This window comes from Pelobates fuscus, chromosome 4 (assembly GCF_036172605.1).
Source record: "Pelobates fuscus isolate aPelFus1 chromosome 4, aPelFus1.pri, whole genome shotgun sequence".
NCBI classification, from domain to species: domain Eukaryota; kingdom Metazoa; phylum Chordata; class Amphibia; order Anura; family Pelobatidae; genus Pelobates; species Pelobates fuscus.
Window position 1 is genome coordinate 28,716,937 of NC_086320.1, and position 16,180 is coordinate 28,733,116.

At 40.6% G+C, this 16,180-nt stretch overlaps 1 protein-coding gene across 1 annotated transcript in view; it reads left to right on the forward strand.

Moving 5' to 3' along the window:
* The window catches only part of ZFAT (zinc finger and AT-hook domain containing), a 233,994-nt gene that overhangs the window by 129,952 nt on the left and 87,862 nt on the right, over positions 1 to 16,180 (forward strand). Inside the window, exon 11 of the mRNA XM_063451038.1 lies at positions 2,723 to 2,811. Coding sequence (XP_063307108.1) covers positions 2,723 to 2,811 — 89 coding nt within the window. The remainder of the gene's footprint in view (positions 1 to 2,722; positions 2,812 to 16,180) is intronic.

The following is a 16,180-nucleotide window of genomic DNA, read 5'->3' on the forward strand; positions in this document are numbered from 1 at the left end:
AACATTCTTGGATAATTATTACAAAATTGTCTACTTCTTGGATATAGGTGAAGAATATGCCTCATGTGTCTGTTTAATTTCCATATAACCTTCTTGTCTTCCCGAAACGTACAGATATATTCATGTTTCCGTATGATTTTATTTTTATCTATCCCCTAGCATTGTTGAACATTTGTTATATTTAGTTAGAGGCATAGTTTAAGCTTGCTCTTTGACACAATTTAAGAAAAAATAATTCTTGTGTTTTGTTGAGCTGTAGGATTGAAAAAAAGAATGTAAGCTAAAGCTTCCTCTAAGGTACATTTTTAAAATTTAAAAGGCTCTAACGCATGATTATTGCAGAGGTATGAGATGACGTCTTGACATAAATCAGAGGTTTTAACCTATTTCACTGTGATCCATATTACGTATGTTGCATTACCTTGCAAAATCCGCTCAATGACCTGTTACTTCGTAGTAATATAATATGTTGCAGGAATTCTTAAAGGGAAACTCCAGTGCCAGGAAAACAATCAGTTTTCCTGGCACTGCAGGTACCCTCTCCCTCCCACCCCCCAATCCCCGGTTGCTGAAGGGGTGAAAACCCCTTCAGTAACTTACCTGAGGCATGTCCCACGTTGCTGCTTCTTCCTCCGTGCCGCTCCTCCCTCTGATTGCGTCGGCCAGTGGGCGAGACTGATCCCGCCCACCAGCCGGAGAGACCTAATGCGCCTGCGCATTTCAGTGCTTTCCTATGGGGAAATGAGCGACGCTGGAGGTCCTCACACAGCGTAAGGACATCCAGCGACGCTCTAGCACAGGTTTCCTAGTAGACAGCCACTAGAGGTGGAGTTAACCCTGCAAGGTAATTATTGCAGTTGATAAAAAACTGCAATAATTACACTTGCAGGGTTAAGAGTAGTGGAAGTTGGCACCCAGACCACTCCAATGGGCAGAAGTGGTCTGGGTGCCTGGAGTGTCCCTTTAATATCAACTTCATTATAAAGTCTAATTTGCTCTGAGCAGTTGCCTGGAGCCAACAAAACACATTGCACATGTTCAAATAACTGGAGATCTAACATAAACAGGTTGAGGGCTAAGTTACTGGTTCTGAGTTAAGAGTTACAAACATTGTGTTCTATCTGTCCGCCTGCACCTCCCACGCCTCACCCCTCTGTCATTCCCTACATTGGCTTCCCGTAAGATGTAGGGCTTAATTTAAAATTCTAGTTCTTTCTTTAAAATCTCTACATAATGCTACTCCCACCATTCTATTCTCCCTAATACACAAGTATGTACCGTCTAGGCCCCTACGCTCTGCCGAAGACTTCCGTCTATATTCTGTCCGTACTCCCACCTCTGATGCTCGGCTTCAAGACTTCTATAGGGCGGCACCATTCCTGTGGAACTCCCTTCCCTCCTCCGTTAGACGATCACCCAGTCTCACCTCCACAAAAAATCATTAAAAACTCACTTTTTCATAAAAGCGTATCAATGAAACTGTTAATAGCTCCCGACTGATTCCTCTCCTGTAACTGTCATTACTTCTCTAATCCTATCCTTACCTTTTGTATCATTTTACCCCACTCCCTCTAGCATGTAAGCTCATTGAGCAGGGCCCTAAAACCCCTCTGTTCCTGTGTGTCCAACTTGTCTGTTGACAATTACATGTTTGTTAGTCCACCCATTGTAAAGCGCTGCGGAATTTGTTGGCCCTTTATAAATAATAATCAGATGACATCTTCTACTTAAGGTCACTGGAATGTTCCTTTATATACTAAATGCATTTTGACTTCATTATATGGGGGTCACAAGTATGTTCAATGTTTTCAACTCTTCTATTTCTACTTGTGGTGTTATTTTAATAAGCATTATTCTTTTTTTTTAATTATTACAAATTGCTGGTTTTGTCTAGCTGCTATGATTCTAGTTTCAAGAGAACAGCTCGGGTGTTTATGAAGTCTTTTCCAACATACACTGTGACTAGTAGCATCTGTTTTTCTTCATCTTACTTTACTGTGGAACTTTCCATGGTGGTGGCATCTCAATTTGTTTGGGACTTCTTTACTATAATTTTTATTTCAATGTAATTGTTTTTTGTTTTTTTTAATGTCAAATAGGACAATACAATGTTTAGGAAATACAAATCAAATGTTGTGAAAATTACATAATGTTGCACAAGATAGCGATTCATTTTCATAATAGATTAAAGCATCTGGACAAGGCAAGGGGGGCAAATAAAACAATTGAGAATCAGGAGGAGGCAGGAGGAATTGGGAGAGAAAGAGCAGCTATTACCCTTAACGAAGGTGTTACCTTGGCGTAATAGTGGGGTATAGAGCATCCCCATTGGTCCATATTCGTTTCCTGGAGCTTACAGGCTAATTCTTCATAGTTTCAGGTGGAGGAAAGGGAATTAAGAACTGTATTGGGGCAGAGGGGTGGAAGAGTAGATTTCCATTGTCTGGTTTTGGATTACGGAGCACAGTTTGCAGTTGAAGAGTAGGTTCCGATACTAATTCCATGTACATAATTCGGGTCCCTGACAATGTGAAATGTTTGGCACTGGTCTAATGGTGACTAACACTGGGAGAGCAGTTCTACATCGAAAGTGTCATTTCTTATCTGTGCTCCGACAATCTGTACTCATGACTTACTACACTGAATCCAGGAAGCATTGGTTTGATTTATATTCTGTTACGTTGAGGCAGTAAATAACTTCTCTCCTTGAACCTTTTTTTAGGGAAACAGTTCAAGTGTACTATATGCGAATTTACCGCAGTTCAAAAACCTCATCTTCTTCGTCACATGGAACAGCATACTTCTTTTAAGGTAAGATGTAGATATTGTGTAACTCAATTAATAGGTTACCCATGATGTAGACAGCACATAATTGCATTGCAGAAAACCTGTCATCCTGGGTCATATAACAGCTATTTCCTACCCAAGGTCTGTATACATGACTAAAGGGAATCTATAGTCTCAAAAATAACAATTATTATTTTGGGAACTAAGTTCCTTTGTATTGATTCCATTTTTGGATCTCCTCCGCTGCAGCCTCCAGCTCCTCCTGTGATGATGTCAGCATCCAAGCTGACAACACCTCCAATCTCCTCCAATCCATTTCTTCTCATAGAGACACAATGTGTTGGAACCATGAATGCACGGCCAAATGCCGTGCTCCTCCAATCAAACTATTTTAACTTAACAAAGCAGTTTTGTGTATAGATCATAAAATCTCACTGCTGAACTCTCTGCCATTTAGGAGTTAAAACACTTTTGTTCCTGTTTATGCAGCAACCACAATCTCACTGTTATGATACTGTCCTGCATGGTCTAGGAAGGTGTTAACAAAGCAGGAGACATATTAAAGTAAATAGAATGTGGAACTAAGGTACCTAGAGTATCTAGGTTACTTTACAGGAAGTGTTTATGAAGGCTGTGTCAGTCATAGCCAGGGCAGGTGTGACTAGGGCTGTACAAACAAAGCAATTTAACTTCTAAATGGCAGAGAATTGAGCAGTAAGACTGCAGGGGCATGGTCTATACACCAAAACTACTTTATTAAGCTAAAGCTGTTTTGGTGACTATAGTGTCCCTTTAAGCTATTGAGGTTTGTGGATTGTTTATTAAAGTATTGTGTGCCTTCATTTTAAGCTAAATGTGTAAAAAGTAAAAAAAAAAAAAAAGAAAAACAAACCAAATTGGAGTTTATTTTCTACCATGGATATTAAGGTCTAGATTTTGCAAACGTGGTTGCCCATTCACTATAATACCCTATTTTAGATGAAATACCTTTGTATTTCTTCATCTGGTTCAAATTGTATACATTTTTCAGATTCTATTCATATACTTTGCCATCTTACTGGTTGTGTGAGAGCTTCTGCCAATCATATCTATGAGGTTTGCTCCTTTATTTAAATTTGCAGTGACTCTCTGTTGATTTTGAAGTGAGTGGAGAGTAAAAGGGGGGACCAGTTATAGGCTGAGATATTAAGCAGAAAAGTGAGACATTTAGTTTATGTGTCTTCTTTATTATTTTGGACTATTGATGTAGGCCTAAATCACCACCATTTTCAGTTACCGAACAATAACATTTTATGACTTTCATCTTTTATTGTTAGAGTATTTTCAACGCGAACACAATTAAAAAAAATCACAATTCTCATTTCCTGGTGGTATTGACTTCAAATTTAGGAATCATTATCCACTTAAAAATGAGTAAAAACCTACCTAGAGTTAATCTCAGTATCTCAACATCGATACTCTGATACATCGATACTGTGTTTGGTATTGTACATGTTTGTGTTTTTAGAGGTTAGTACATACAGTGTGGTAGCGGCCGTAGGTTTATAAAAGTTGAAGGCAGAGGTATTTTGTATAATTGTTGTTTTAATAACACTTTTTACACTCAACACTATTACTTGACAGTACACAGAAATATAAAAGTTTGTCGGAAAGTATTATAATAGTGAGATTGTGGCCGATTTGACATCTTAATGGCTCAACGGCAGCCATTAACGTGTTGATAAGACCTATTGACATTTATGTGGTAATGTTAATGAAAATGTAGTGTTGTCCTTTGAGTTTCCCTTTAATGTTGAGTTACAGGCAACTTTATAAATGAGACTTTAATACAAAAGGCATTTTTGTTTGTCCGTTCACTAATATGTGAGATTAAAAATGGACCTCCTATACTTTTACTTAAAGGGGCATCCAAGGAACATGCATGATTAAAAAAAAAGATATATTTTGCACCTTCTCACCACCACTAGTACATAGTACATACAACGTAAACTGTACTATACCATCTACTTGACTAAACCATCATATGTGATGCCATTGTGATCATTTTCTGGACTAGTAAAAAACTGAACAACGCTCCATAAACTAACAGGAGCGGAGCAGTCATGTTTTTATCAGTAATTAAGGTTATTTCAGTCACATATTGCATGGTCTATACTAGGGGTAGGTAACCTTCAGAATTCCAGACGTGGTCTACATTTCCCCTGATGCTTTACCAGCAATGTGCTTCTAAGATCATTGTGGGTGATGTAGTCTACAGCATTTGGAGTTACGTACACCTGGTCTATACAAACACCAGAAGACAGCTAACAGCGAAACCTAAATGATCATAAACCCATCATGTAAAACCTTACCACCGGAAACAATAGGAAGCATCAGGGTTGGCTGGAGGTTTGAGTCCATTTCTGGTCTGCTGCTTCCTGTTGGAGATGCAAATCATGAGCAGATACTTCAAATGTTAGATAAATATCTTTTTAATTTACTTATTTACTGAGTTTTTTCTTTGTATTTACTGATGGAATTATCAATGATCAATTACTTTTTTAATGTATTATCTCTATAATATATCTCCAGACTAGAATCCACCTTTGAAAGTAAAAATAGGTAAATATAAATGTTCTTTAGGTTCAGTATTTGGAGCAGTTTATTTGATAGAATGTCCTTAGTCTCGTATGGATATTCTCAGAGGACTCATGTACAGCTTGATAAATTTTCTAGTTGTTTGTCCCTGCAATATTTGTAACAAGTTAACTCTGATGGGAGAAGGTACACGAGCACTAGACGGTAATCTGCCGAACATCTAGATATGGTAACACAGCTGGCGAAAGAATAATTACTATCAGCAAATAACTTCCAGTAGATCGCAAGAAAGACAGACAAATACATTCTTTTACAAATCTAACCTTTGTACTGTATGTGTGATCTATATTGTTTTTGTTTAGATTTTGCAAGATAACTTGCTTTTTAAAAGGAAGCCTTTGGACTTCTAGAAGATGCTCCCTGTGGAGCGTAAACCAGCTTGTTTATCAGAGAAATGATATCTCCTGAATTAATACATAAGCATTTGTCAGTATCTGTACGGTTGGACAAAAACTGTGCTGCTCCCACAGTCTCTCGAAGGGACTCATTTGGAATGCGGTAACAATAAACACATTTTTTGGAGCTGTTAAATCTCCTGCTAGTTCACATATAAAAATGAATATGTATGGTTTTCATCTTTCCAGTTAAACAAACTGCATTCTTTCACAATGTTGAGAATAGCAATTCCCTCCTTTAATCCCAGGCTGAAAATATTTATTTCCTGGTCCTTAAAGTCCATAACTTTCAGCCAGCCAATGCCTAATTGGTTTGATGGAGAGCTGGAGTCCCGCTGTTGGCTTTAGGCTTCTCACCCCGGTTTCTATGCTGCATGATTTGCTGTCATTCTTTATACTTATTTTAAGCATCTACTACATATTCATTTTACTTGGAAACAGTTGGCTTATCCAAACAGCAGGGGCCACGAGAAGCAGAGCCTGACACACGAAATAATAGACAGCAGAAAGGTAAAATTATCAATATTGTGTTAGAATAACAAAACTATAGAAATCATCTTAAAATGACAATTCGAATATGGCATTAATGCAGGAGTATTCTTATGGTGGTAGTTTTTATTTAGATTTTTGGTTTAATTTACAGAATTTAATATATATATATTTTAAATGATGCACTATTGGTTTTGTTCTTAATGTTTCCATGTGTTGGGGGTTACGGTTAGGTTGGAGATAGATTTACAGTGTTATTCACTAACCAAAAGTGGACAAATCTCGACCGAAATGGCAATTTTCATATTTACTAAAAGATAATCTGTATCACTCGATTGGAAGCCTGTATCACTCGATTGTATCACTCAATCTGTATCACTCGATTGGAAGTGTTTGGTTTAAAATCAGTGCTTTTCGATTTCGACTTCAGACTTGGGATCGAATGCCTCATTCTGATTTACATTTGCAAATTATGGTTCCCTTGCTTTTTGAAAGCAAAGGATAATTTGAAGTACTGTTTGTGCCCTCGAACCCTGGCGAGTGGCCAGCACGTAAAATTGGCATTGGTGGGGGCTTTAAATAAGTAGTAGGGTGTGGACAGATTACCCTCCCCCTTCTTTTGGCACTATTAACTCCTCAGGGACCAAGGCTTTTTTGTGATGCAACATGTTTGTCTTTTGATATGCTATATGTATACATAATGCAATTTTAAATAAAAATAAAATATTAAAAAAATATATATATTGTTTTCCCAGTCTTACATATAATAATTGCTACACACCAAGTGCAAAAAAAGAAAACAAACTTAAAATAGATTTACTAACTTGTCCCGATTGATAAAATGCCCAATATGTCTAGAATTTCAATGAATTTTTAAAAGTTATAAATTAAATACTGTAATGACTGAATTACGGGTTTAAATCTAAAACTTTGGCGTGCTTACATTGCAACTTTAATTGTAGTCACAGAATCCAAACCTGCTTCACGAAAGTATATATTTGTAGAAAGTACAGCTCCCAGGCTATGTAACTAACAGAATTTTGACACTTTTCATTTAACCATTTTATCACAAACCTAGGTTAAATTGTGTTTTTGTTCCACACATGTTATATTTTGGGGAAATTCACAGATCATTCATGTTCCACTACTGCAAACAACCCATATTTGTATTCTGCTACTGTTCTCGAGTACAACAGTACTTTACATGTATATCATTTACCCTAATCCTACCGCTAATATCATCCCTAATCCAACACTTAAATCCTTAATCCCACCTCTAATCCAATCCATTATCAGACCTATAATCCTACCCATAATCTAACCCCCTTTCCTACCCATAATCCAACCCTAATCCTACCTATAATCTAACCCATAATTATCTTCAAAATCCTACCTGTAGTCCCAGTCCTAATCTTACACAGTAATCAACGTCCTAATTTCACCCTCTACTCACCGTCCTAATCTCACCCTCTAATTACAGCTTCTCGCACAGACACCGATGTGCTGGGCAGCTGGCAGAGTGCTGATCCTACTGCAGGGTACAAGCAGGGAGACCTCCCCATTGTCACCTGGGGACACTGTGCTTGGCTGAGCAGGCCCCAAAGTTGTTTTCCCAGGGGGTGGGGCTAATAATAAAATATACCCCATAAAGTTTGGACATTGCCACAACTCCCCCCAGGTCCCAATAAATAAATACTGCCTACCACCCTAACTCTAATAATATTGAGGAAGGTCACTATTAAATCTAAAGAACCTGCAAAAAGATTGTTACGCTTGCCATCAGATGTTTTCTTTTTTCTTAAATTTTCATTTTGTAAAAAAAAAGATCTGATTCAAATCCACTTGTAAGCTAACCAATCAGAGTGCTCTGACAGACAAGTCTCACTTCTCTCAAGATTTGCCACGGGAATATTCCCAGCATGAAATCTGGACCATTTGGAGCCTGGTTGTGGACAATGTCTTGATTTTGAAGTCTGAATGGTTCAGTACAGCAGCGCTGGCGTGTATGCCCCCCCCCCCCCCCCCCCCCACCACCCCAAAAATCAGAATAATCCAAGGCTCCTTAAAGTTACATACCTCCTTAACACTATCCTTTGACCTAGCCGTGACATTTGATACTATGGTCTTGATTTTAATACGCTTTCGAAATGATTCAACACTGTTAGATAAACCTTCCAAATGATGTATCTGTACCAATCCTCATTAAAGTCCATGGGCATTTTTGTAGATAAATAATTTTGGAAAGTTTCTGTAACAGCATTCGATCATTTGTAAAGCTTATTAAATCGAGGCCAGTGTCGGTTTTAATGGTGCTTGTATGATGCGGTCCTGTGTTACAGCATTGCTAAGAATACACACTGCATTTTAAATGCGCAGCTCTGTTGGTGACAACCTGAACTCTTTCTCTCATGATTCCTCCAGCACTACGAATCAATTATTTTTTATACCTTCCTGTTTTGTTTAAATAAAGTGGAATAATTCATTTTCAGTCACCTGTTTTCCATCAGAATTTTTTTTTTTTTTTTTTGTCAATCAATTTTTATTGAAGGTTTTCTTTTTGCAATGTCAGCGTTTGGTTGGATACAGAAGTAAAAGAGGGGTAGGGTGCATATTACGTTACATGAGACAACTTTTGTCATGAAAAGACAATTTGGTGAAAAGAGCAATAAACAACAACCACACATTGGCATTTTAACATGAGAGTTATATAGCTTAGGGAGAGCAGCGGCATAGTCCGTGTCTACGGTTTTGTGACTAAGGGTCAGATGAGTGGTTCAGCTGCCTTCTAAATGTACCCCTAACCTAGGGGGCAGCGGGGGGGAAGAGAGCGGGGGGTTTGGTGGTATGGGAGTGCGATCCACCATACGGGTGGGCACTCTAGCTTCAGGGAGCCGGAGCTTCTCACTATGGGTGGGAGGGTGTTCAGGCTTCTTTGAGCTTTCTGGACTGGGGTGGCCAACGGGGCTATTTCTGGTCAAACTATAGTCCAATAAAACTTGCTAGAAAAACATGGGCAACTGTGTGCGCTGTGGCACTAATCACAAAGTGTTTAGACTACATCTTCATGATTGTCATTGTCCATTATATTCATGTTCCCGGTGAGGGGGTCTGGAGCCTCCTGGGGGTGGATGGATCGGTGTTCTGTGACTCTCGTGCTTGAGTGATGGATTGTTGAGCAGGTGTTATCTTCGGGGCCATCAAGCCCAGTTTCTGCAGGAATTGTGGAGCTTCTGCCAGAGTCGATATTTTATGTACCGTCCCCTCGTGAGAAACCACCAGGAACCTAGGTGATCTCCAGTGATATTCTATCCCGGCTGTTCGCAGCTGGCTGGTAACAGGATTCAGCGATCTTCTCCACTGCAGAGTTGACCTGGTAAGGTCTTGATAAAAGGAGAGTGTGGCGCCTTCAAAAGCTAGCGGTGTCTTTCCTCGCAGTGCCGTCAGCAAGCTTTGCTTATCTTGCGCGGTTGAGCAGCGGACTATGACATCTCTTGTCCCTGGCTGGCGTGCGTTACTCGGTAACGGTAGGCGGTAAGTTCCGTCTAGGGAAAACTTCTTTGCCTGGCTTGGTGGTAGCACCGAGGCCACCAGCCTCCGGAGATAATGTGGGAGTTCGTCGGGCGTGATAGGGTCGGGTATGCCCCGAATTTTTAGATGATTGCGCCTCAACCTATCATCCAGTGCTGTATAGTGAAGTGCCAGGGCCTGTTGAGTTGTGTGCATGTTGGATACCGTGTCCGATAGGGCCGACAGATCCCTACGGAGGTCAGTGATGTCACCCTCCGACACTGCCACCCTGTCATTTGCCGCTTGTAGGTCGGTCTTTATTCCTGCCACATCGGCTGCTAGTAGGCCTTTTATCTCTGCGACCAGGTTGCGGAAGTCACGTTGTGTGACCGCGGCTGTTCCCTCTGTGTCCCCTGCTGGGTGAAGTACCTGGTCAGGGGCCGGGCCGGCCTGTATCCCCATCCGTTGCGGCCTGCTCGACTGCAGGCTCCCTTGCCGCCATTTTTGACAGTGGCTGCCGTTGGAGCATGGACCCAATGTCTCTGGACCCCGTGGGTGTCTCTGGATTCTGCTTCTGCGTCCGACGCCCCATAATCGGTGTCTGGGTGGGTGGCGGGGTGGGCAGGTAAGCTTCGGAGTCTGAATCGGCCAGGGGATCCAGGCCCTGGAGCAGCGCTGACAGGCCTGTGTGCGGTCTGTAGGCCCCAGATCTCCGCTTCTGGCGTTTCGGTTTGGCGGCTTGTAGGAATGGCATAGGACGCCTCTTGGTGGGCTCCTCTGGTAGAGCCGATGATTCTATGCTCCAATGTGGGGTGAGTCCCCCGAAAATCGGCAGTTTTCCCGTGTCGGGTTCGGAGCGTTGGGAGATGGCGACTGCTCCGGCTCGAGGTTAGGCTCCTCTCCATCAGAAATTTTATCCATGAAATACTAGTATAAAAAAGCACCAGCTCGAATGTGTAAAGTTACAATGGAATCAGGTCCGGACTACTACTCAAACCCAGGTACGCTCAGGTTTTGCAGCTGCAACACAGGACACAAGGCTTGGATTGCAGATATAGGGTCGGAGAGTGAGATTGCAACACACAGAAGTATATATCAGAATCCCTCTGGTTTATTGCGCATGTACTTGTAGTATCTATAGGTCAAACAGGAGACGGCCTTAAGCTCTAAAACATATAAACAATATGATTTGCTATAGGATTTATGCATAACAAGATTGTAGACCGAAAAAGTAGTCAAGGACATGCTGGTCTGTAACAGTTTCTTCTTTGGGTTAGCAATGCGTACAGACATAGGGAGGAAGACAAAAAGTGGGAAACTGACATTTTGACACAAAAACAGCATGCAGTTACAGCAGATATGATTTAATCATCCATAACTCACCATAAAGGGACATAACTATAGTCACCAAACAACTTCAGCTTAATTGGGCAGCTTTAGTGTAAAGATCATGTCTGTTTCACTGCTCAATTCTCTGCAATTTAGGAATTAAATCCCTTTTGTTTCTGTTTATGCAGCCTCAGCCACACCTCCCCTGGCTGTGTCTGACACAGTCTGCATGAAAAGAACAAAAGTTTCATGTTTAATCAAATTTAATTTAGTTTTTATCTTCTGCTCTGTAAATTGAACTTTAATTCCATACAGGAGGCTCCTGCAGGGTCTAGCAAGCTATTAGCAGAGCAGGAGATAACAATTCTAAATGAAACAGAATTTGCAACAAAGGAAGTGTAAACATTAGATGACTCTTTACAGGAAGTGTTTAGGAAGGCTGTTTATGCACCCTAGTCACACCTCTCTGCATGTGTCTTACACAAAGTGATTTAACTCCTAAATGTACGAGAATTGAGCAGTGAGACTGCAGGGGAATGATCTACACACCAAAACTGCTTCAATAAACTAAAGTTGTTTTGGTGACTATAGTGTCCCTTTAATCGTAATATGATTTTAACCCTTACAATGCTTCATTTGTTTCTGCAAGAATATTATATATTAAAATCATAGTATCTTCATACCTCATCTAGCATTCAGGAGAGTGTTAAAAGAAACTGTCCTTCCCTCCGGACCATAATCATTTGACAAACAGTTATAACAGATATCTAAATAGATGAGGATGTTGTAGAATAGGCCACCATAGGCAAAAAAAAACCTATTTTCTCCGCTTCCCGATATGCATTGCCGGTGATGTGACATCACAATGACCCACCCACATGATCTGCCCATCACATATGTCCCACCCCTTTTTCAACATTTCCATTAATCATAAGTGTTATACGTTGCAATTAAGCCAGCTATTTAGAATAATGGAAAATAAAGAAGCAAGCCTGTGCATTAGATTGTTAGTTTACTACGTGACTTTGGCAACTTCATGGTTTATTACCCAATTTTGTTCTTTAGTGCAAACAAAATAGCTGATTTGTAAAAAGTCAGTTATGCTTTCAGTTAAGGTACTTTACATTTACAATTCTCACTTTACTCTATAACCCTGTAGCTTTTGCATCAAGAGACTGAAAAACTGCATAAACGCCCATTATGTAAAATAAAGTTCTACTTTCATGCGTTAACAATATGAAAGTGCAATAAAATATACAGTTTGTAAAAAAAGAAAAACACATTCCACACATTTTACTTGCATAACATACAGGTGATACTCGAAAAATTAGAATATCGTGTAAAAGTTCATTTATTTCAGTAATGCAACGATAAAGGGGAAACTAATATATGAGATAGACGCATTGCATGCAAAGCAAGATAGTTCAAGCTGTGATTTGTCATAAGTGCGATGATTATGGCTTACAGCTCATGAAAACCCCAAATCCACAATCTCAGTAAATTAGAATATTACAGGCAATCAATAAAGCAAGGAGTGTACATAGAACAATATCGGACCTCTGAAAAGTATAAGCATGCATATGGACTCAGTACTTGGTTTGGGTCCCTTTTGCAACAATTACTGCCTCAATGCGGCGTGGCATGGAAGCTATCAGCCTGTGGCACTGCTGAGGTGTTATGGAAGACCAGGATGCTTCAATACTGGCCTTCAGCTCTTCTGCATTGCTCGGTCTCATGTCTCTCATCTTTCTCTTGGCAATGCCTCATAGATTCTCTATGCGGTTCAGGTCAGACGAGTTTGCTGGCCAATCAAGCACAGTAATCCCACGGTCATTGAACCAGGCTTTGGTGCTTTTGGCAGTGTGGGCAGGTGCCACGTCCTGCTGGAAAATGAAGTCCGCATAACCATAAAGCTTGTCTGCAGAAGGAAGCATGAAGTGCTCCAAAATATCCAAATAAGATGCAAAAGTTGTTCTCATCAGAAAAAGAGGACTTTGGACCACTGAGCAACAGACCAGGTCTGTTTTTCTTTAGCCCAGGTAAGACGCTTCTGCCGTTTTTTTGGTTGGTCAGGAGCGGCTTGACAAGAGGAATACGACATCTGAAGCCTATGTCCAGAATCCGTCTGTGTGTGGTGGCTCTTGATGCACTGACTCCAGCCTCAGTCCACTCCAGTGAAAGTCCTCAACACTTTTGAATGCCCTTTTCCTGACAATCCTCTCCAGGCTGCGGTCATCCCTGCTGCTTGTGCATCTTTTTCTTCCACACTTTTCCCTTCCACATAACTTTCTATTAATGTGCTTTGATACAGCACTTTGGGAACATCCAACTTCATTTGCAATTACCGTATATACTCGAGTATAAGCCGAGTTTTTCAGCACATTTTTTGTGCTGAAAAACCCCAACTCGGCTTATACTCGAGTCAATAGTCTGTATTATGGCAATTTGCATTGCCATAATACAGACTGGGGCTGTGGGGGCTGCAGAGAGCGTTACTTACCTCTCCTGCAGCTCCTGTCAGCTCTCTCCTCCTCCGCGCCGTCCGTTCAGCACCTCGGTCAGCTCCCAGTGTAAGTCTCGCGAGAGCCGCGGCTCTCGCGAGACTTACAGTGTGAGCTCACAGAAGAGCTGACCGGACGGCGCGGAGGAGGAGAGAGCTGACAGGAGCTGCAGGACAGGTAAGTAACGATCTCTGCAGCCCCCCTCTCCCCCCCACTGAACCACCAATGACACTGGACCACCAGGGAGTAAGAGCCCCCCTCCCTGGCCAGCTAGCAAGCAGGGAGGGGGGACGAAAAAAAAATTAAATAATAATAATTAAATAAAAAATAATAAGAAGAAATAATAATGAAAAAATATATAAAAATAATAATAAAAAAAAAATAAGTAAAATAATAAAATTGCCCACCCCCCCACCACTACACACACACACTGCACTCATACACACATACACACACACATTGCACACATACACACACACTGCACACATACACACACTGCATTCATACACACACTGCACTCACACACACTGCATTCATACACACACACACTGCATTCATACACACACACACTGCATTCATACACACGCACTGCATTCATACACACGAACTGCATTCATACACACGCACTGCATTCATACACACGCACTGCATTCACACACACACACACACACTGCACTCATACACACACACGGCACTCATACACACCTGTTGTACAGCGCTACGGAATTTGTTGGCGCTATATAAGTAATAAAATAATAATAATAATAATAATACACACACACACACTGCACTCATACACACACACACTGCACTCATACACACACACTGCATTCATACACACACACTGCATTCATACACACACACACACTGCATTCATACACACATACACACTGCACTCATACACACACACACACTGCACTCATACACACACACACACTGCACACATACACATACACACACACTGCACTCATACACACACTGCACTCATACACACACACTGCACTCATACACACACACTGCACTCATACACACACTGCACTCATACACACACACTGCACTCATACACACGCTGCACTCATACACACGCTGCACTCACACACACACTGCATTCATTATACACACACTGTAAATAAATATTCAATTAATATATTTTTTTTAGGATCTAATTTTATTTAGAAATTTACCAGTAGCTGCTGCATTTCCCACCCTAGTCTTATACTTGAGTCAATAAGTTTTCCCAGTTTTTTGGGGTAAAATTAGGGGCCTCGGCTTATATTCGGGTCGGCTTATACTCGAGTATATACGGTACCTTTTGAGGCTTTCCCTCCTTATGGAGGGTGTCAATGATGGTTTTCTGCACAACTGTCAAGTCAGCAGTCTTCCCCATGATTGTGATTCCTACTGAACCAGACTGAGAGACCATTTAAAGGCTCAGAAACCCTTTGCAGGTGTTGTGGCTTACTTAGCTGATTAGAGTGGGACACTGTGAGCCTAGAACATTGCACCTTTTCACAATATTCTAATTTACTGAGATTGTGGATTTGGGGTTTTCATGAGCTGTAAGCCATAATCATCGCACTTATGACAAATCAGGGCTTGAACCATTTTGCTTTGCATGTAACGCGTCTATCTCATATATTAGTTTCCCCTTTTACGTTGCATTACTGAAATAAATTAACGTTTGCTCGATATTCTAATTTTTCGAGTATCACCTGTAAGTGCAACAATAGAAATGGTATGGTCATTCAAAAGACCTTCTGGAAAAAATAATCTTGAAGAACTCCAAACACATGGTAAAAAAAACAAACAAATATATAAACACAGCATGCAAGTTAAGTGCTAAACAAGCTTGTAAACAGCTTAAACAACTTAAATACTTTCTAGCAGGTTTTTTATCTCTATAAATGTTACTTTTCTTGCTTTGGCATTTGCAAAGTCCTTCAGTAGAGATTCAAAGTCAATCTCCTGAGGCATTCGATTCTCAATTGAAATCATCGCAAGTACCACTGGCTTCTGTCACCTGTGTCAACAGTGATTGGCAATGTTAACCTAATACGAAGTGCAATTGCCACATTTGGATTAAATCCTCACTGCGCATGCCAAACTATCAACAGGTCTCATCGTAGGCTTTACAACAGGAGCCAAGACACACAGCTGCCTTCTGTCTACATCGAACTCCTATGATTTTCCGTCAGTTAAAACATTCTGCAATGTCATGCACCACTTCACGAGTTTGTATTTTTGTACATCTTTTAGCTTGCAAATGTAAACAAAAATTGGAAATGTGCGGAATGAAATTTAAGCTTTTCAAATCTCTCGTGAACAGATTTTATTTTACCGTCCAATATTGTGAAAAAACATTCCACTTTAAATAGTCTTTTTCCTTCCTCGTTTGTGTTTTGAGGGGGGAACACTCTGTCTATTTCCATTTCTTCCTTGCCTAATTGATACAAACCTGGCAATCATAGTCATCCGTTTAACAAGAGCGATGTCAGGGGTGCACTCAAGCATAATAGAATAATATTTGGCATCCTT